At 43.2% G+C, this 21,295-nt stretch overlaps 1 protein-coding gene across 1 annotated transcript; it reads left to right on the forward strand.

Moving 5' to 3' along the window:
• The first annotated feature begins 5,470 nt into the window (after positions 1-5,470).
• Positions 5,471-7,814, forward strand: LOC108110474 (fork head domain transcription factor slp2). The gene has a single exon (XM_017219542.2). The coding sequence runs from the start codon at positions 5,829-5,831 to the stop codon at positions 7,188-7,190; it is 1,362 nt and encodes a 453-aa protein (XP_017075031.2). The 5' UTR covers positions 5,471-5,828; the 3' UTR covers positions 7,191-7,814.
• The last annotated feature ends 13,481 nt before the right edge of the window (positions 7,815-21,295 follow it).

Raw genomic sequence — 21,295 nt, forward strand, 5'->3', positions numbered from 1 at the left:
CAATAAATCCGCAAAAGTACCCGCAAGTTTTGGTCTCTAACGTTCGAGTCTTACGCGTGACCGCTGACTTTGTATGCCCTGGCATGGGGGTATATTGAATCGGAGATGAATATGTTTTTTATGCGACAAAAAGTGATTTTGGTTAGGCAAGGATTTTATTGATATATAATAGCATTTTTGTTCTGTAAGGAAATAAAATATATTATTTTTGTATTATTTTTCTATTTATGAAATGTTTTTATAATATTTTTTGACTCTTAATTACTTTAAACTTTAAGAAATGTTAAATAGAAAATTCCTATTCTTCATATCCTCAATTTTGATTTTGATTTGATTTTTTCTTAATTACGAATCAGAGATCACTCCCCCTTTTTAAGATACATTTTATAATATTTAAGGGTATTCCAAGCTTCGGTTATCTGAGATAGTTTTATATATACTTTTGATCTGCGGTCGCTTGTTGACGCTTGTTGTTGCTCCGTTAATTGTTACGCAGTTCATTAACACACATCACAGGGCAGCACATCGCACCAAGCCATGCAGCACCATGCCACATTACGCCCGGGGTTCGGGTCCCCTTCTATGTGGAACGCTGGCTCGTATGTGTCAGTGTTAGTGTGAGTGTGCCACCCTCGCGTGGCACACGCGACTTTGCCCCACCCCACGCACACCTCCCCCTGCCACACCACCCCCTGCCACTGACCTTTCCACCAGCGCTAACGATGACATCTAAGCGGTTGCTGCTGCCGCTTTTCGTGATGCTGCACTGAGCGAAAAGTGGTCTAAGTTTTAATCTATAAAAAATATGAACAAAGTCTTTGATCTGCAATAATTTACTAAATAAACTCCTATTAATTTTTACTAATATGGCCACACTGATATGTTAACCACACTGCGGAAGGAGCAGAAGACATCTTTCGAATGATATTAAGAAGAGAAATGATAGAAAATCTTTTATTTCAGCTGAAAAACTGATAATATATCTTCTTTGAGCTTCCATATTTTTTCACTGTGTAGTGCTGCTGGTGTTCCGGTTGCCCTTAACGATGCCGCTGACGAGTGTCGCGCTGGCACTGCCGCTGCCGTTGCCCCGTTTTAGTCAGCGTTTGTGGGTTGTTAATGTTATTTGTTGTTGGTGTTGGCTCTGCGTGAGTTTTGGCAGTGCTTCTCTTTTTCGTTAAATGCGTGTAAATCAGTTTATAACACATTGTCAACAATTATCAAGTGTTAGCCAAGGGAAGGGGGTGAGCTTTGTGCTTTTTTAGGGTTAAGTGAACGCCTGGGTGCGCTACGTTACCATTTCGGAGGGTTGCAAACTGAAATTTAATTCAATTTCATAAATAATAATACATACAAGTAATGATTGATTTTTCTGAATATTGATAGCTGTTTTAAAACTTTAGTTTTCATACCTGACAAACATTGTTTACCCTTCGAATTAAGTGATTTTGTTGGTCAAACAATCTTGCTTGCCCATCTTTCCATCCACCATATGGTCACACTCTATTCCCAGATAATCTCCCAGAGATAATCTCCATCAAAAACTCTTTCAAAGTGAACTCCTTGCTGGAGGGTATTTATCAACCACTGAAGCTGAAAGTTTCCTTTTTCTAAATCCTGGTTTCCGGCTCATCGCCCCGCTGTTTGGCCAAACCATATGCTCTGGCAGCATGGACCAGTGGTCCCTGGCCTCTGGTCCATGGAGCAACCCCCAATAGCGACCCCTTCCCCGATTTGACCCTTCGCCGTACTCAAGGCAACCTCTAGGACACTCATTTGGCTGTTTATTTGCAAAACGAAGCACACGATAACAGCAACACCAACAAATGTAACAAGTGTGTCCGAGCCCCGGAACTGTCCAAAGACCCGTAAACGTGATTTTGCCAAAATTTGGCCAATTTGTGAGTTCCCTTTCCCCTTTGCAAAAATTCCCCTTGAAAACGGGCCAGTGCCGAAAGGAAAACTCTATTTTACGGTGGGAACTATTGTTTGGAATTTGTAACATATTTTCGAAAAAGAGTTTAGATAAAGGTGTTAAAAGTCAAGCCTAACTAGGTCTCGAACTGAGGGTGTTTAAGGGGTACAAATAACTTACTGATATAAATACAGATTATTATTTAGTATTTATCAGCAATTTTGAATACTAGTACTGTATTTAGTCTCCTTTTTAAGATACCCAAAACAAAATCTAAGTCAGATGTCACCATCTTGGTTTAACCCGTTCCCTTTAATCGAGCTGAGGGCCAAATTGAAAATATTTGCATGGCTAAGCGACGGCGATTAGGGAGGGAGGAGCAAGGACGTCGAGGAGGACACAGCTTGAGGTCCTCGAAATGAGATTAATACGCGCTAAGCTAAGTCCTCGTTCCGAGCCAGGATCGATCTAATCCTTGCTTAACTCTTTCGAAACGGTAGCTGGAATGGGTGTCTGGGCGTAGGTAGGACATTGTAGGATTCCCATTGCTGACTGCGACCATGTAAACAGACCATATAAACAGCGGAAGCGACTGGCTATACCTTAAATCCCGCCGATCCGATCCGATTCGATTCGAGCCTACCCTTAACCCCTTCAGAAAGCCCGATCCCGCAGGTAGGCCCACATCCCAAGATTTAGAGCCTTGTTTGCATGGACCGCGCTGATCCGTTGGACAAACAAGCTAATCCTGCGGTTAAACTGCCATTGAGTCTATCAAAATAAGGCATATATACCCGGAAGGACTTGCGCGTAGGCGTTCCTCCACGGGGCGTGGCAACTTTACGGCCGGGAACGGGTTGAGCACCAGCGAATTCCCTAAAGGGTTAAGCGTCGCGGATTTATTTCTGCCAAAATATCAAAAACCTTCGGGTTGGAACAAAACTAAATGCCTGCTATAAATCTAGCTGATTAGCAAAGTACTCTCGCCCCCAACTCCGAATGGGTATATACATCCGAAATCCTGAAATATTAATCCCTTTCGGTAGCCCAGGAATCCGTCTCCTGTTCGCCGTTTTGATCAATGACAAGTTGGTTTTTTTCCGTGGCTCGTTTTTCATGGGTTTTTGTTTGTCCGGGGTAATTACGCTCTGTAGTTTCCGGACTCCCGATTGTCGGGAACTTCTGAGTCGGTTTGTTTGTTTTGAATTGTTGATATTTTGAATATTTTCGAAAAGATTTTGTTGCCTATTCTGCTGCTATTTTGCTTCTGAAGCGGCATTTTCTAAAGATGAGTCGTTGGAAGTAAACAAATTTATATTTATTTGGTTAATCAACAGGAGTGGGATGATGGATTGTCTGAGTATATAGAATGTATAAATACTTTATTTTTCCATTTTACATTCCTATTTAACTTATTTATATCGCAGAGTAATAACGAACGGACACACCACCCTCATTTCTTTTAGCAATAAATGACAGAACAGCCCCCGACTTTTTAGTTAGTTTGAAAATACCACATCGTAATATAATAACATAATAAATAAAGAATCCCCCTCTCGGAACATCTATATTATGTATTTAGCACAAACATACAATTTCAAAGGGACCCATAATTACCATTCCGAGTACAAGTCCCCTATCATTAAGTTGCCAATCCATTTAGTCTCCAAGCCCCGTCAGTGTTGTAGGCAAAGCAGCCAAAACAATTACCTAACGCGGAGAATGATAAATAATTTAATTGAAATACCGGGAAAACAATGGGCTGCGGAAAATCAATTGGAGACTGGTGGGCGCCATTTTGTATTGACCGGAGAGTCATGGAGGGGGGCATTCCCCATTCTCCAAGGCAGAGAGCGCATGTCTCCACTCGGCTATCCAATAAGTTGTGGCCACACGCACACAACCGCAATCTAGTGTGGAGACCACACACACAGACACACATTTACACCCAAAACCAGATACCGATGCAAACATGGCGTCGTCGTCTTGGTCCTCGGCTTCTTTTTTATGGTTTTCGTTCAGGTAAAACATGTTTTCCACTCACCTTTACAGACCTATAGGTGTAGTCATGTGTGTGTGTGCCCTCTCTTTTGGGATCCAATCGAACGGCCGAGGAGTGCACGCCCCCAATTTGTGAAAACAATTATTATGATTACAGCAATGATTTCGATTTTGAGTTCGGTTATGGTCGGTTAGGGAGGGAGGGGCTGGCATGCAGACCATGTAGACGTGGCCATGGGGTCTTTGTTGGCCGGTCATGTGGCATGTGTTTGGTGGCTCATGCGAATGCCAGCAGCTGCTATCCCACTTTTGCAGGCGTTCTGGAAAATTCCTTCTGGGAAATTGATTGCACCAAATTACATTTAATTGTCAGATTGTTTTTCATTTGCTTGGCTGTTGAAAAGTTGGTCTTTGTGGAAAAATGGGACTTGGTTGTGACGAAAGTTTGGAAAACTTTGTGGTAGTCAGTTAAAATTATAAGAAATTTGATTTAATTTGGAATTAAAAGTGTTTTTAATTACATATTCAGAGATTTTTAAAGAGAAAAGTTCCTTACAGTTTCTTCCTTTTCTTTTTTAACTACTTACCTTTGCTTACCTTAAGTAAGAGTTAACTTAACTACTGTCAAACTTCATTAATTTATATATTCAGTTTCTAAATACAATAATTTAACTATAAAATACAATAAAATTTAATAGTAAATGATATAAATAAAGTTAAAAAAGTGAAATATTTCGAATGGTGGATATTCTAACCACGAATTTCCTTTTGCCAGCAAAAAACATGAAACTGCAAAGCAGTCTCACGCGGCCATAAAAGAGAAAACTATAACTGACATGATTACGACCCCTCCCCCTTTATAGGCAGCTATAATGTGTGATCTTAATGTTCCTCTACGGGTTTAAAAATCCGAAATCTGAACTCAGAAATCTCGCTCACAGAAACCTAACCGAATCGCAACCCCCTTTAGGCCCTTCGCCGGTCGTAAGTTTGCAAACTGCCGAAAAATTAACGGGGGCAAATGGCAACTGAAACGATAACAACAACAACGATTAATAATGGCAACCATGGGTTAAGGTAAAACAAGAAGTACATTAACACCAACAACGCAGCGACAGCTGCCGATTGAAAAGAGCAAAGGCAACACAAAGACCTAGCGTATCAAAATGCAACCCACAATCCGGAAAAGGGTGACCCATCTACGTGGAGTGGGGTGTGCTCTCTCTCTCTGTATATATATGTTTATATATATATACTTAGACATATCTATGTTTATGTTTATTTGTGTGCGTGGCGTCGGCGTTTTTCTTGTTTCATGTCGGCGGCAATTAGCAAAACGAATGGGAAAATAAATCTGAGCGGGAAGGAGAGTTCAGCGGCTGCAGTGAGCGAGAGAGAGACGCCTGGCCATTCGTTCCACAGCGCTGATTGGTCGGCCCGAGAACCACCCCCGATAACACCTCTGAAGAGCCTGCTAGAGGAAAAAAGAAGAAAACCGGACCGACTGCGATTGGGAATTATTGGGAATTCTCGTTTTTAGTCTACACTGAAAGCCCCTGAGCAGCGGACGTGAAATCGTGTGTTTTTGTGGGCTGTGTCTGGTCGTCGAGCGTCGGTAAAACTGAACGTAAAACGAGGCAAACTGAACGAATTGCCCAATTTGAAAATCTAGTGAATTGGAAACCCAAATATAAATCAATTTGAAGTTCGATAATCAAATTTTGTTAGTAAAAATATATTGAAAACTAAGAAAAAGATCTTTGAAGTCCTGAAAAGAACTGAAAGATCCATAAATCCTTCATAAAACCAAGAATACTTATATAACATTCTTAAAGAAAAGTCAAATCCAAAAGCAAACCCACCAATTCTAAAGGCAATGTGGAGCTGTTAAATCATCCTGAACCTGAACAACATGGTGAAGATCGAGGAAGGTCTGCCGTCCAGCGAGATCAGCGCCCACAGCCACCACTTTCAGCACCACCATCACCCACTGCCGCCCACCACCCACCATCATCCGCTCCAAAACAGCCATCCCGTCGGTCTGAATCTTACCAACCTGATGAAAATGGCCAGGACGCCCCATTTGAAGTCCAGTTTCTCCATCAACGCCATATTACCCGAGACCTTGGAGCACCACGATGACGACGAGGAGGAGGAAGTGGAGAAGAAGTCCTCTGCGAAGTTTCCACCCAACCACAATAACAACAACCTGAATGCCACCAACTGGGGATCATCTGAGGATCAGGAGGCGGAAAGTGATCCCGAATCGGATTTGGATGTGACCTCCATGTCGCCGGCTCCCGTTGTCAATCCCAACGAAAGCGATCCGGATGAAGCCGACGAGGAGTTCGTGGAGGAGGACATAGAATGTGATGGCGAGACCACCGATGGCGATGCGGAGAACAAATCCAACGATGGAAAGCCCGTCAAGGACAAGAAGGGCAACGAGAAGCCGCCTTATAGCTACAATGCCCTGATCATGATGGCCATCCGGCAGAGTCAGGAGAAGCGTCTCACCCTGAATGGCATCTACGAGTACATCATGACCAACCATCCCTACTACAGGGACAACAAGCAGGGCTGGCAGAACTCCATCAGGCACAATCTCAGCCTGAATAAGTGCTTTGTGAAGGTCCCGCGACACTACGATGATCCTGGCAAGGGTAACTACTGGATGTTGGATCCCTCGGCAGAGGACGTTTTCATAGGAGGATCGACGGGGAAGTTGAGGCGGAGGACAACAGCTGCCTCACGCTCCAGACTGGCGGCCTTCAAGAGATCCCTGATCGGACCCATGTTCCCCGGACTGGCTGCCTATCCTCAGTTTGGCCAGTTTCTGACCTATCCTCCAACGGCGCCAAGCCTGCTGGCCAGCATGTACCAGCGCTATAATCCTTTTGCCCCGAAAAGTGGACCAGGACATCCGGGAATGCCTCCGGGCTTGCCGGGCTTGCCTGGACCCCCGGGTCCTCAGGGACCGCCGGGACCACCTCCGCCCTTCGTTGCACCTCCCTCGAGCAGTGAGCTCTACCAGCGATTGCAGTACCAACAGCTGTTGCACCAACATGCAGCAGCCGCCGCTTTGGCAGCCCATCAGAGGCAACTTTCGGTGGTGGCGGCATCGGCATCGGGCCAGCCTCCGCCCCACCACGCTCACCTGGTGGGTCAGCCGCCCCTCTCGCCGCCCAATCACCTTCAGGGGGGCGGAGATTCGCCCGGACCTTCGCCACAGGCCCTCATCAAACCCGTCACCGTTGTCTCCCGCAATAGCTGAAGAGTCTAGGCCCCAGAATCTTAGACTTTAGCTGGAGGAGCAGCTTCTGTAGCTCATAAGGATCCACTGTACATAGATATAGCCGCGACTGAGGCGCTAGACGCTTGTAAATAGATGAGGAAAGGGAGGAAAACCATGAAAATCAAAGCTCGAGATAGAGAAGAAACCTTATTCGGTTCACCGAATGTAAACGGAAACTTTGCAGAGCAGGGAAAGTTAATTTTCTTTATATATATTAATGCACCTTTAACAATATCTTCATAAATCATTCAATTAAAAAATAAATATTCCGTTCTAAGCTAATTAATGTCCGTTATTAACCAGAAAGGCCATCAAATGTCTACCTATAACACCTTGAAAATGCCAGAAGAAAATGGCTATATGTAGTCCACACTCAGACCCCTTGAAAACCTGATCTCTGCAAGGCTTTTCCGAACGAGAGTTTCACAGTTGGTAACTTGTTGTCACATATCCACGACATATGTTTGTAATATGATTAACGATACTTAAGCGCTGCAGGCAAAGAACTAAGCACTACTATTTAATTTATATATTATTGTATATTTAGACACCGAACGGAGCGACGAGAGCAGAAACCAATTAAAATTCTATTGAAATAAAAATTGAAAAACAAAAAGGCGAAAATTAATGAGATATGCGGGGGAGCTTGGGAGACTTTAGTGTCGACGGGTGTTAAATTGAACTGCAGTGGCCGCTAAATGAATCTGTTGTCGCGACAAACTTGTCGGCAATCGGGCAAACAGGAAGTCCTTAATAACCGGCAGGCACACTCATGTGTGTGTCATATGGTGTGTCTATACCTATGCGGTTTGCTGTGAAAGTAGCGCTAAAAGCCACTGCCAAGTGTCAAATCAAATCAAATTATAGCGCATGTCCCACACACGACAACAAAGTAAGGGAAATAAAGTGCGGGATTACGAATGGATTTATTCTTAGTGTGAAGTCAAATCTTACTATTTAGATTCCAAGGAATCAGCTTCCCTGTTTCAGTAACCTTTTGAGAAGAAAACAGATCATCCTGAACTGTTTTGGTTTCTTTTAAACTATGTTGATTGAATATTAAGTATGAACTGTATATCTTCCGAAACTGGCAATACTTTTCTGAGTGTATTTTGTAAGATTATGGCGCCAAGAGAGACTTCTAGGCAAGTCATATTTATTAGATGAAATTAAAAGTCAGCTCCATGGCGCTGGTCTGTAATAACCGCTCATTTTTCTTAGTCGCTGTCTGGCGCACCTTGACTGCTGTTCGATCTTTCAGGCCGATCCACTTGCTCACTCCCATGACCGAGGTGGTGGTGATTCATCGGCTGGCCCGGGGGTTAACAAACTGTGATTGTGCAACTGCAGCTTACGGGGCGTATGCGTGATATTCGCATCCATCTAGACGACAATTGCCGGCTGACATTTCTCAGTTGCACATTTCAATTGAGGATACAATCTTAGACGAGAACGGGAATGAGATTGGGATTGAGAATGAGAATGGGAATGCGAATGAGATTATCCAATTCACTTAGTTAATACACTCGTAGTCGTATTCCTGCGAACTGCATTTGTTGTTACAGTTTTCAATTGCGTTTTGCCTGCTACTCAATTCCATTCAAGTTGCCAATTACGGAGCCATTATTCAATCAAAGTAAATTTATTTGTTTGTCTCTTTTCCACGTAAATCTCTCTCTCAGGAGGCCCCAACAGAAATTCCCCTTCAGATTTCCCCATTTCTTTCAATTTATTCGCCTTGCGCGACGGATTATTGTCTGTATAAACATCTCCGTCGAATTATCCCTATATTCAGGCGGATCTCTCGCTCACAGTCGCATGATGTCACAGCCAGTTGACTCAATTAACTTGTGTAGAACGTCTGAGGCCTAAGTTCAAGAAACTTTGTGTCGCAAAGAGCGCTAACTCTGATTTAGATTGAAAGTGGCGCCAGTTTATTGTGGGTTTTGTAATGCTCTTGATTAGTCGATTAGACGAGTAGGAGTTCATCAACAAAGTGTGGTAATGGGGAGATGTTATACTGTACATCCAAGAAGAGAGTATCTTTGCCTTCTTTCTTTCCAATATTCATGAATATTCCAAGTTTTATGTGTCTCATCATTAATTTTTATTGTCCAGCAGTAAAAACAAAGAGAGGGCTTACGTTCTTAAAGATTCTTCGGGCTTATGATTTTAATTTTACGATGTCATATATTATGCAAAATACTCAATAACGCGATTTAAAATAATGCAGAATGAATGTTAATATTTAAGGACGCCGAATTAGAGTCCTTAAAAAGTCCTTCTGCTTTCGGATCCCCTACAGCGCTCTCCCGCCAAACTGCGTGGCCAACCCACTCATTAACACCTCGGGTCCTCAGGCAACCACCGCCAGCTACCCACTCAACCCCAATTTTTGGTAACCTTTAAAAAAGCGAGAACATCTGACGGGACTCTGACAGGCCTGGGATCTTTTGTTTGACTTGTGGCATGGCTAAACTGTAATAATTGGATGAGGCGAGACCGATGATCATAAGCATAATGACGAAGGCGATGGGGTTGGAGGCTCTGGGATAGCCATGATGACTGCGACGATTATGATGGTTATGATGTGTGTGCAACAGAACTGTGACTGGCATGAAGAAATCATTTTATTATTTTCAAAATTATAGCATGCAACATCGATACACAACAAGCCGCAACTAAAGCGGCAACCGTCAGAAGAACAAAGGAGGGGCGACTGAATGGGGATGGGGGGGACTAATGACGATAATTGCACACCTCATATATAGGGGTCGGCTCTATTCACTTGGCCCATAAACACAGACATTAACACCTGACCAGGCCAGCGACAAAAGTTTTTCTTTCTTGCAGATGCACAGCGAGAAAACATTGTTATTTGATGAAAATGAAGTTGGGTATCATAAGACAAAGGCTGACTTCTGTAGAATATTATTCCCAGTGTAGGCAAAGGTGTTTTCCCTGCAGTCGGCTCATTGTTATGGTAAACAGTTGCCCCTGCCGCTGCCTCCGATCCAGCACTCCTTCGCTGACCCGTTCCGCTCTTAATTATAGTCGCAGCTTAATCTGGAGCGGGACAGCTGAAGCTGAGCCCTAACAATTGGACAATGGCATTGGAAATGGCCATAGGGAGGGAGTACAGTACTTTGTAATGCCGCCGAACGGGGCGGGGCAGGTGGCGGCCATAATGGGGCATTCGTTGTTGGCCAAAAAGCGCCCAAGAGTTGCCAAACAAATTCTTTTGTTATTTAATTGTAACCAAATTATTTCCACACGCTCTTTCTTCGGCTGCCTCTATTTTTACCATGGCCATTGTTCGCGTTAGCCATGTCTGACTGTCGCTGCTCGCGAGCAGATCTTTATCGCCTCAAGTTTACAAATTTTAGTTCCTAATGAGCGATTTTAAGCATTGTAATTCATGACTTTGGCGGCTGCCGCTTTTTATGTGGTTTTATCTTGGCATTTTTTATACATTTTTCCTTTGCTCAGCTTACGGTCTTGTGTTGGTTTCATTTGGGGGTGTGGTCACCTTTTGAGGGCGTGACTTGAAGTTTAAGCCAAGTCTGGAAATGGGAATGGCATTCATACTCCCTCATCTGATGCATTTAGGACTTGAGGTGGGTCGAGAGGTAGCTTTAATATATTAATAACTACCTATAGAGAGTCGTGATTCGATGATGTTTTATGAATTTATCACTAATAACAAATCTGGATAAGTTTGGATATATTTTTTGCAATACTCTTTGTAAATATTACATGAAGTTGCTATTGTTCCTCTCCTATAAAGCATCTTACCCTTCGTATTCTTTTGTGCCATGACTGGCACTTTCGAGTTATTAACCCATGAGTAACTTGTACCATTGGCTACCCTTTGTCAGTTCTTAACCCAACACTTGAAGATCGTATGATCTACTTTTCCATTGAAGGTTGGACATATTAGACAACAATTGGATCGCTTGATAATCTACTTTTGCAACCGCACTGAATGGCCTCTTCCACATAGAGGATAACTCACTCCTTGAGGATTTTGCCAAAAATGAGAATAGCTATTACCCAATGTCTGGCAACGTTTATCTACGACATCTGCTGGAGACAAAGGTCAAGGGATCAGAAAGCCTACACCAGCAGATATTCCCTAATCTGGGCAGCTGGCATAAGTTGGCCAATAAGTCCTTGGGTAATACGAGGCGAACAAAAAAACAAGGATAATATTTTCATAGGCAAAACAATTGCGGTTGTGCAACGAAGTGACTTTGGGAACGGGAGGCACTTGCAGCTGCCCCAGTATATCCGTAGTCCCATATCCTTTTTCCGACTTCGTAATTTCCTGGGAAAGCTTTCGTTGCACTTCGAGAGCCAAAACACTTGAGCACTTAAAAAGGCGCATTAACTCGGTTCTGGTTTCCGATTCCGATTCCGATTCCGATTCCTCCTTCCAACCTCTATATCTCCTCCTCCCTTTGTCCCTGTGTGTGTGAAACAAAAACGTTTGTTTCAATACGCCGGCTCCGTGCGCTTTACGGTGTTGGGAAACAGACGAAATGGACTCATTGATTCCAATTGACTGATTTCAATTGAAGTTAAGTGTCTGCCACAGTCGCAGCCGCAAACTCAGAGGCCCAACGCCGTCCCGGCCAAATGCCATTTGCTTTTCACATCCAGGTCGAACGGCGTTGGCTTGTTGACTTTGTTTCTGCTACCCATTGCCGCGATTTAGGTTAGGTAAGGGGTATGTGCGGACTGTGGGAATCTTACTCTATGGATCATTTTGGATTTAAGATCGAAATGGAATGTTAATCTTAGTTAGAAGGTAGGAAAAAGTATGTGAATGGTAAGCTTAAGTTCTATGCATAGTTAGTTATTGATTTAACCTTAAAGTGAACAGTAAATGAGCAATATTTCTTACTTATTCACCTTTAGTTGCCTCCCTTACTATTAATGAGAACTCTATAGTCTCATTCTAAGCATTTACTAAAAAACTTCCTTGGACCTTCCATCTTTTGGTCACGGCAGCTGAACTCTGCCCTTTCGTTGGGGGTGACTCCCTGCCCCTTCGACAATTGCTTTCCCTCTCCGCAGTCGACCTTGTCAAGTACCTTGTTAGCTGTTGGGCAAATGTGCCACACAAGTGGCTCACATCAGCGGGAGCGGAAAGAGAAAACACATCGAGAGCTTCCCAAGAATATGCCGAGTCAAAGTTGAGAAAACGCAGCTTCCGTTTAATTGACAATTGAACCCAAAGCCGAACCCGAACCCGAATCCGAATACGAACTCCTGGAGAACTGATGTGCTTCTATCCGGCGAACTCGAGTCATCCCAAGTCATGCGCTTAATTTCCCGTTTAAAACGCCATTCATTCAATTAAGCGAATGAATTTGTGGCACGGCAGACGACAGCAGAAGTTTTGCCCGGAGACTATCGCCGTCATCATCTTGTCCCGGCTGGAGCTCCAGATCTCGGATCAGCTCAGATCGGCATAGGTTGGAGTGGAGCATGCGGGTCCGATCTTTTGTCTGCCCCCAGGGGCTTTCTTCACTAATCAGACGCGGGTCAAAATATTTACCACTTGACCCTATTGATTTAATTAAATAGTTTCAAGACATTTATCTGTTTGTTGGCCGCGCAAAACTAATTTCGTGGCTGGAAAATTCAGATACAGAACGCTGCCATCTTCGAGATACAGTACTTGCTTTTCCCGCCATCTCGCTGTGTCTCCGAGCTGTCAACACAGATTCCAAACTGCAGACGTGTTAATTAACGAGAGAGTTAACTAATTGTTGTTAGCAAAATATTTTCGTAATTCGATACTAAATTCGTGTTCCGCTCAACTTGGTTGCTTGTGGGCTTTTGTGTCGAACAGCACAAGACCCAAAGCCTCGGAACAGTGGGTCAAAATAGGAGATTTCTTAGGGTTATTGTATTGAGCTGCATTTTATGTTTCCTGTTTAGTTTAGTTCAGACCACTGTTCGCGCTGTTTTCGCTGTTGACTGCCCATGTCGAAACGCTTAACTGCGAGTGGCAATTGGATACCTGGCTGAATCCAAATACGAATCTTAATCTGAATCTCTGAGGCTTTGTGGCCAATGAACACGGCATCGGCAGCGGCAAAACACAAAAACTTGCCAGATTTCCATGTCTTATTTGTGCATTTCGCGCGCGCGTTCCACTTCCAAGTTTCCTTGCCCCACCTTCCCCTTGAAGAAGGATGTCCAAGATCAAAATGGTTTCAGTTCGTTTGGGCAACGCCTAAAATGTTTTATTGTTTTCTCGATTCAGGCGGCGCTTCGCCAGATAGATGTGAAATTTGTTTCCCGAATAACAGAGTTAGGAGCGGGGAGAACTCCATAACTCCATAAATCAAATGCCATAACGTTTAAATATTCATGAGTCAGGACAATGTGTGAACGAGCAAAAGGAGCCGGAGGTTCGGCAAGGAGGAGGACTGCAATGCGTAATGTATTAATTTCATTTATGGCCATATTTATTCCCATGACAAGGATGCGACGGGATGGCTGATGGGGTGGGATGCAGTGAGAGAAAAAGTAGAGTGAATGTTTATCATTCTATGATTCTTTAGCTTATATCAATAAACTCTCTCTGATGATTTCTTCCCTTTAGTTTGAGTTGTATAACATAACATAAGAATGTCTTAAGTTGATAAAAAAGTCCATTGGGGTTGGCATTTACTGTGGTTTTCATTATTAAGGAATATTTTTTACCGTGTAGAAAGTGAGATCTAGAGCGGGCGACATTGCGACATATAAATGACAAGGACACTCCCATATTTAGCACGTCTTAACATTCGGGCGAACAATGGCAACTGTGGCCAGGGTGGCACAAAGGTGGTGGTTTCCATTGGATCCGAGTCGGAGCACCCTGAAAATCAGAGTTGCGCGCGCGGGTTAAATGAAATGGAGAATGCCATTCCTAATTACGCGTCTGTGTGTGAGGGTATCCTGTGTGTCCTGGATATCCTGGGCACCCTTTATACGTATGCACATACTTCCCTGCCTGCCCGGCATTTAGGCTGGGCTGTCATCGCAGCCATTGTTGCCAGCCAGCCGCCGCAGCCGCAGGATGAAGGATGAACGGTGAACGATGAAGGACGAATCCGTGTTTCTGCCTCGTTTGCCTCATTCGCGATCGCACATCCTGCCCAACAGCCGTCTCGTCCTTTATTTATTTGTGTTTATAATACAACAAAATCAGCTACGCTTTCGTTACCCCCGAACCAGTGTTCCTCCCCGTCCTGGCAAACTGGTCTTCTGGGCTTTCGGTTATGACTGTGACTGTGCCATGTCGACGTGATGTTTACATTTATGGATTATTGTTTCCGTATGTCCTGGGCCCTTTCGGTGGCGATAAGTTCCGCACAATCATGCTCATCAGCATGCATTTTTTTATTTTATTTTATTTTATTTATTTATGCTTTTCTGTTTCCACTTTAGAGTTCTCTGGGAAAGGCCCATTGGGTTTTGGGTGATGATGGAATCGATTTTGGCTGGCAGAGTCAGGAGGGTCAACGAGCATAAGCTAGTAAAAAGTACACTTTGAAAATAGTTGAATTAATAATTAATAAATAATGAATGTTTTCAGGAAGTTTTCGATGTAAACATTCAAGGAAATTGCCTTAAAAAGAGTCCATCATGGGGAATGTTTTGTCACTGAAATACATTTAATTATCCACAAGGAGGATTTAGACATGAATAGATGTATATTCCTTTAAGTTTAAGTTAAGTTCATCCACTGACTCATTTGTCTTTGCTCCAATGTGGCATCTTCGATTGCCTACAATCGAGAGCGACAATTTGCAAGCTTCTCAACTCGACTGAATGCCCTACCTTCGGGCTTTGCGTTTTCCACTTGAGTTGAATTTGATTCGCTGGCTCGTTCTCTTTCGTACCTGTTCCCCCTCTCTCTCTCTCCCTCTCTCCTGGCTTTAAAGTTTCCTTCAAACCTTGTCTCAATGTTTTTGTTTCAGTTGCTGGGCAGCATTGAGATTCGAATAAATAAAATAATATTTGGGATTTCGCACCCTAAACAGGGGGAGAGGGTTCAGAACGAGGGTTCGCGGCATTAGTTCGGCTTTGTAACTGTTAAGCAGACGCTTTTTTTTGTTTTTTATGACTGTTGTTGCTGTTGTGATTCGCTACGACATTACAGGGAATAAAATCAGGGAGAAACATAAATTGAAATGGAAACCAGAGGCCTGGGCCTCGGGCCATCGGCTGAGGTCTTAATCTAACCGAAAAGGCAACCCCAGAGGATTCGAATCCGAGGCATATGCGAGTCCCAGTCCATATGTCCTGCTGCACATTCATCCCCTGCTCCTTCGAGTATTACACGGATTTGTATTACGCTCTATTGACTTCTGTTGCAGCCAAGTGGCCTTATGTTCGCCCAATGGAAATGGGCTGTTCGTCGCTGCTCGGGGTGTTTACTGTAGTTCCGGGGTGTTTGCCATAAACGCAGATTAAGACATTTATTTAATTGCCCATCCTGGGTCCACAAAAAAAGAGATCGAAAGTTGGGTGGAAAATTTTTGCCGCCTGTTTAAGCATTTGATTCGAGTTGGTAGCTTGGGAATGTCTTTGATTTATCCACTGCGTAGCTGTGGGGATTTTCCCATGGAACATGAAACAGTCGAGGCCAAAAGGAGTGGCACTTGATTAGCTTTCAAAGCCGTTGAGTTGGCTTCTCGAACAGGTTCCCAAGGAGTTCTACAACAGCTCTACAGAAGTTTTCTGAGAAAACTTTCAGGTAGTGACAAGAGAGGGAAAACTAAGACAAGAATATTTGAAAAACTTGGTGGAAAATATAAAGGTAATCATTATAAAAACCTTTAATCTTCCAGTTAGAACCGAAACATTCACAAATTGAGACATTCTCTGACCCTCAGCGAATATCAATAACCATTTTCCACTAGCCCAGGCTTTGGTCATGATTTTGTTCGCACAAAAAGCCACAAATAAATGCGGGAAAAGATCTGGCAAAAAACTTGGCTAAAAAGCGGCTTAAAACCGCTTCTCGTAAATCGCAGCCGCGAAAAGGGGAGAGCAGTCGCCGAGCTTTTGGCTGGGCAAAAATGTTAATTAACTTTTCAATCCTTAAATAATGAATGATCAACGCATCCGCGGCGACACGCTGAGTTCCTTTTTATCACTGGCAAAACTCTCCGCAACTCTGGGCCCCTGAAAGTGGACTGCGGCTGGGAAGGAGCTGCTCTCGGCTGATATTGGCTTGCATATAATTTATATTCGATTCGATAAATTTATGCGCTGTGTGAGCATGCGCATGCGCCCGCGACTTCTACTGCTATGGCGACGGCGATGGCGATGGCCACTTGGACTACCGACGGTGGAAACGGCAGTCTAGTTTACCTGTCCAGTCCAGCGGCGGATTGCTCCCAGCTCTTAGCTCCCAGATCCCAGATCGCAGAGCCTCAGCTCCTTAGTTCCTCTATCGCATGTCAGCGGGTGACCCGAGTGTTTACACGCAAATTTACACTCTCATTTGTTGCGCGGAAAATTGTGCTGCAGCCAAATGAAGATACAAGAAAAGATGCACTGAGAAAAACTGGGACTAGTACTCAAACTATATTAGGAACTCATAAATCAAACTATATATGGTGACCATATATTCTATGATATAGCAAAGGAAATACTTAACTCTTGTTTTAATATCTTAATCTATCTTTGCCTTGATATCTTCATCGATTATTCCCAAGTGCATTGAGATACGGATACAGGCAGCTCGTTGCCTGCCACTGCTTTGCCATAAATAAAGTTTTGTATTATGCGGCACCAGCATTTGGCAGCGCATCCCACAACAGTCGGGGGCAAGTCGACCAGTCGCAGGATCCGCCCGTAGTTGCTTGCAATTATCGCGCACTGTGCTGAGAAATTGGTTTTTGCCACTTCGCACTTTCATCATTTTCAATCACGTTCAATTTTAATTGAAAATTTTCAAATGCGGATAGCGTACACAAAAACAAGCTTCGCATGTGCAACATTGTAGCCGCTTTTTGGACCAGGGAAGTGGCTAAGCAGAAGGTTCCCCCAAAGGGCCACGAAGCTACTGTTGGGGCACGGGAAACATAGCCCACGATCATAAATCATATTACTTTGTAGTGACTAATCAGAGAGGTAAAGTGAAACCATTATTTCTGGCTTTAGATTGACTATTGTATTAGCTTTAAAGAGTCTATTCCTTAGTCGGGGTCCTGCCATAAAGGCAATCCTTAGGAAATATTTTCCAAACTTTAAATATTTACTTTTGGAATGAAGAGGAGAATGAACCCTAGTGAGTAAGGAGAGTGTTCCTGTGTTTATTTTTCGGATATTCCAATACAAAATAAATCATTTTAAACATTTGAAAGGCCTTTCAAAGTGTTATACTATAACATCTTATATATTTTCCTATCAAGTCAGAAGATCTTGATATGTCCCTTGGCAATTTGCATACTTTTGCCTACAACAATCAAGCTCACTGACCACATTTTCGCAATGGCCATAGTTCTTCGCTTCCCTTGGAAAGTTGACAAAGGGTATATACGAGTATGAATCAGGCGGATTATAAAACATAATACCCCGGGGAGTAGGGTGTTGTTGTTCGCCAGCCTTCCGACATGGCCAGCTCTTGTTTTCCCTCAGTTCTCCGCCATCCTTGGGTAATATGTAAAAATGTATCGAGTTACGATCAGAGATAAGCTGATGGGCAAATACATATATAATATTTATACGCAAACTTGTTCAAACAAGCCCAGCAGGAAAACAGCAGACAAATGTGCAAAATAACAATAAAAGAAAATTTGTAACGATTTTCTAATTTCCAGGCAAACAACCCTCCGATCTCGGATTCGCATTTGGACTCGCACTCGGACTCAGACTCGGATTCCCATTCCCATTCCGATTCCCTGATTATGTTGTTTCATTCGGCGATATCTGTTGAAAATCGCTACAACAAACAGAGCGAAAGAGACGGATGGACAGCCTTAGAAAGAGAGAGAGAGAGAGAGAGAGCGAGTGGCTGCGGCAGTAAATTGTAACAAAATGCGGATTACTAGTCCCAATCGATGACGATTCCCGCCCCTCTGCCGTGTTCGCATTAATGAGAATATTGTTAAATTAGTAGGCTTTGAAATGTGATATATGTATGCCAGACTACTGTGAGGGAGATGGCAACACAGAGCGGGACAGAGAGAGTGGACAGGACCTCTGCTTGACTTTACCCAAAAAGCGAGCAGCTGTGTCACCCGGCCAGAAAGGGGTTCGCTCAGGCACTCAGAGAAAATGGTTAAATTTAGATCACAAGATAAAGGTTCTTAGGACCAACTTTTACTTAATATACAGATGATACTTACTAAGTTTTAAACTAAACTGATTTAAATATCAAAAGTTATTCAGTTACTCTATTTCTCCCAGTGCACTGTCTGACTTTGTGATTGTAAATGCCATAAAAATATGTGAAAACTTCGCTGGCTGTTACATTTTTTATAGCTTCCCTGGAAAGAGGAATTCGGCTTATCATTCGGACCAAGAAAAGAGGCCAGAAAGCTGCCCTAATAGGCTTATGATAAACATGACACTTGACTTCTGTGCCAGCGCTTCGGGGGCGAAGTCCTGAGTGCAGTGCCCAAATTGCCAGTTGACACTCAATTTGACACATGAGCCCGCAAAACGCTCGCTGCTCGAGTCCGCAGTTCTCGGTCTTCAGGCTTCGACCTCAAGTGTGCTCCTTGGTTACTAACTTGGCTAATGATGTGCTCCTTTTGCCCCCTTGGGCGATATCCTTACGTTACACACTGCTCGCAGGGGGAAAGGGAAATCTGGAGAGCCAGACATATGAATAGCTGAGCATTCGTCATTATGGCAATTCAAGCTCACTCGACGCCAGTTATAGTTACGTGGCTACGGTTACAGTTGCTGTTGCTGTTACAGTTACAATTACCGTTGGTGACCTCAAGGGGGTGGTGACCAGAACGCTCGGGGGAATGGGCTTCCAGCTCTGTGGCCAAAGTTTTAGTTAAGGCATTGCAAGGAGTATTGATGCTAGTAATTAGTGGGGATATTTCAAAGTGTTTGTAAACTAAAAGGTAGCTAATCAACAGTAAGGAAAGACTTAACTTAAATAGAACAACATTTGAGGAGTAGAACTATACCGCAAAGACATCAAATTGATCCCAAAAAACTTACATAGGCCCTGCCTGTTATATTTAGAAACTCTCACCTAATATTTTCCCAATCAAAATCCCTCAATAAACCCTTTATGGCCAGCAGTTATAAGCCCTGCTTGGGCCTGTCATCGGGCCAAACCACGCTCCACATTACTTATGCCCCGCAAAAGATCGAAGACCAAACGGCACCTCATCAACACATCAGCATTATCATTATGATTCCGTTCAGAGCAATATAATTTGGGCAGAATGCACATGCAGCCCTAATACTAATAATAATAATAAAAATCTCAAACCTTTTTGGACATAAAAAGAGAGTAGGGCCAGCAGCCAGCAGCGATCAGCGACAACAAAAGTGAGGCACTGACTCCGCCTGAAAGACCTGGTCTGTTGGGCCCATCTGCTAAGGGGTACAAAAATATTTATGATTATGAGAAATACACGGCAGGCTTATTATAAAATACAGCAACTTTTCCGAAATCAAAAGAAAAATCAAGCCAATGCCGCGCCGGGCCTGGGACACGTTTATTTAAATACGACTATGTGATGATGATGATGGTGATGCCTATTGGGATGGGATCTGGGATGGGGTTGAAGTCCCCCTGGGATTGGGGATCTCTGAAGTAGCCTCGATCGGTGCTTCTTCTTTGTTGTTGTTGTTGTTGCTGTGGCTGTTGGCCAGGCCATATCGACAGGTAGCCCAAATATTTATAGTGTTCAATAATTGAGATACACATTAATGAGTCGCGGGTTGGAGCTGAGGTTGACTCAGAATAGTAGTAGCTCCCATTATTTCATATTGAATAGAGTTGACTGTTGGCTGAACCTTAAGCAGGGGGAATACCCTAACTAAAAGTTGGCTGACTTTATCTAAAAATAATATAAAAAATCAACAAAATATATAAGATTCCTTAGCAATACTTTTTGAATATTTTTAATCCTTAAATCTTTGATTTCTACTTTAGATTTTCCCAAAAAACTCTCTACTTTAGCATAAGATATTTCACTTTCTCATTAGTATGTATAATGATCGATTCATATTTTTGAAATTTAAATCAACTTCAACTTTTAAAAACACCTTAAGTATGTGCTATTTTCGACTACTTTATATATCCATTCAAATACTTAAAGAGAGTATAGGAATTCGTGGTCCTCTTCATTCAAGACTACCTTATCGATTCCCGGCTGTCTCTGCCAGTTGTCTGTCGCTGTAAATTTAAATAATAATTTCCGATATTTTACAGGCTTTTTCCCCGCTTGTTGTATCTTTTTGGCTGCTTTTCTCACTTGGCCCAAACGTGGGATGCCGTCAGTCGGCTGCCTTTTGTCGGCATTGATCAGCTTTGATTGCTATGCAACTTATTAGTTGTTGTTATTTGTTTGACTAGACACAGTCATATACTCTCGTATATATATATATATATATATCCAGGGGGATGGGGCATTCAAAAGCAGTTGGAAGCCGCTGCTGTCCGTGGTGATAATGGGACAAATGTCGGTGGAGAAATAACCCGGCTTAATGCCCCATCTCTCGACTACAGCCTCCAGTGTGTAATCATTTGTGCCCTTTTCTTTGGCCGTTGTCAACATATCTGGCTTATGTGAGTCAGAATTATGTGACGATCGCTGCGGCGGCGAACGGCAAAAGGTTTTTGAGGTTGAGGCCCCAGAACCCCGGCATCTGCATCTCGGAGCTGTCTTTCTGGCCGTAAGTCGTAGATTGGCATTATTGTCATGGCCAACAACGCGGCAATCTTCTCTCGGCCATATCTTAATTCTATTGGCCCGGCCTGGCATTCCCATTCCTCCTCGTTTCCCCACATGCAAATGAGCTCAATTAAATTGATATCAAAATGTTTTCCATTTATTTTTGTTTAGTTTTTATTTGGCTTAGTTCCTTTTTGGCTA

Source organism: Drosophila eugracilis, unplaced genomic scaffold (genome assembly GCF_018153835.1).
Source record: "Drosophila eugracilis isolate 14026-0451.02 unplaced genomic scaffold, ASM1815383v1 contig_2152, whole genome shotgun sequence".
In the NCBI taxonomy this organism is placed as follows: Eukaryota; Metazoa; Arthropoda; class Insecta; order Diptera; family Drosophilidae; genus Drosophila; species Drosophila eugracilis.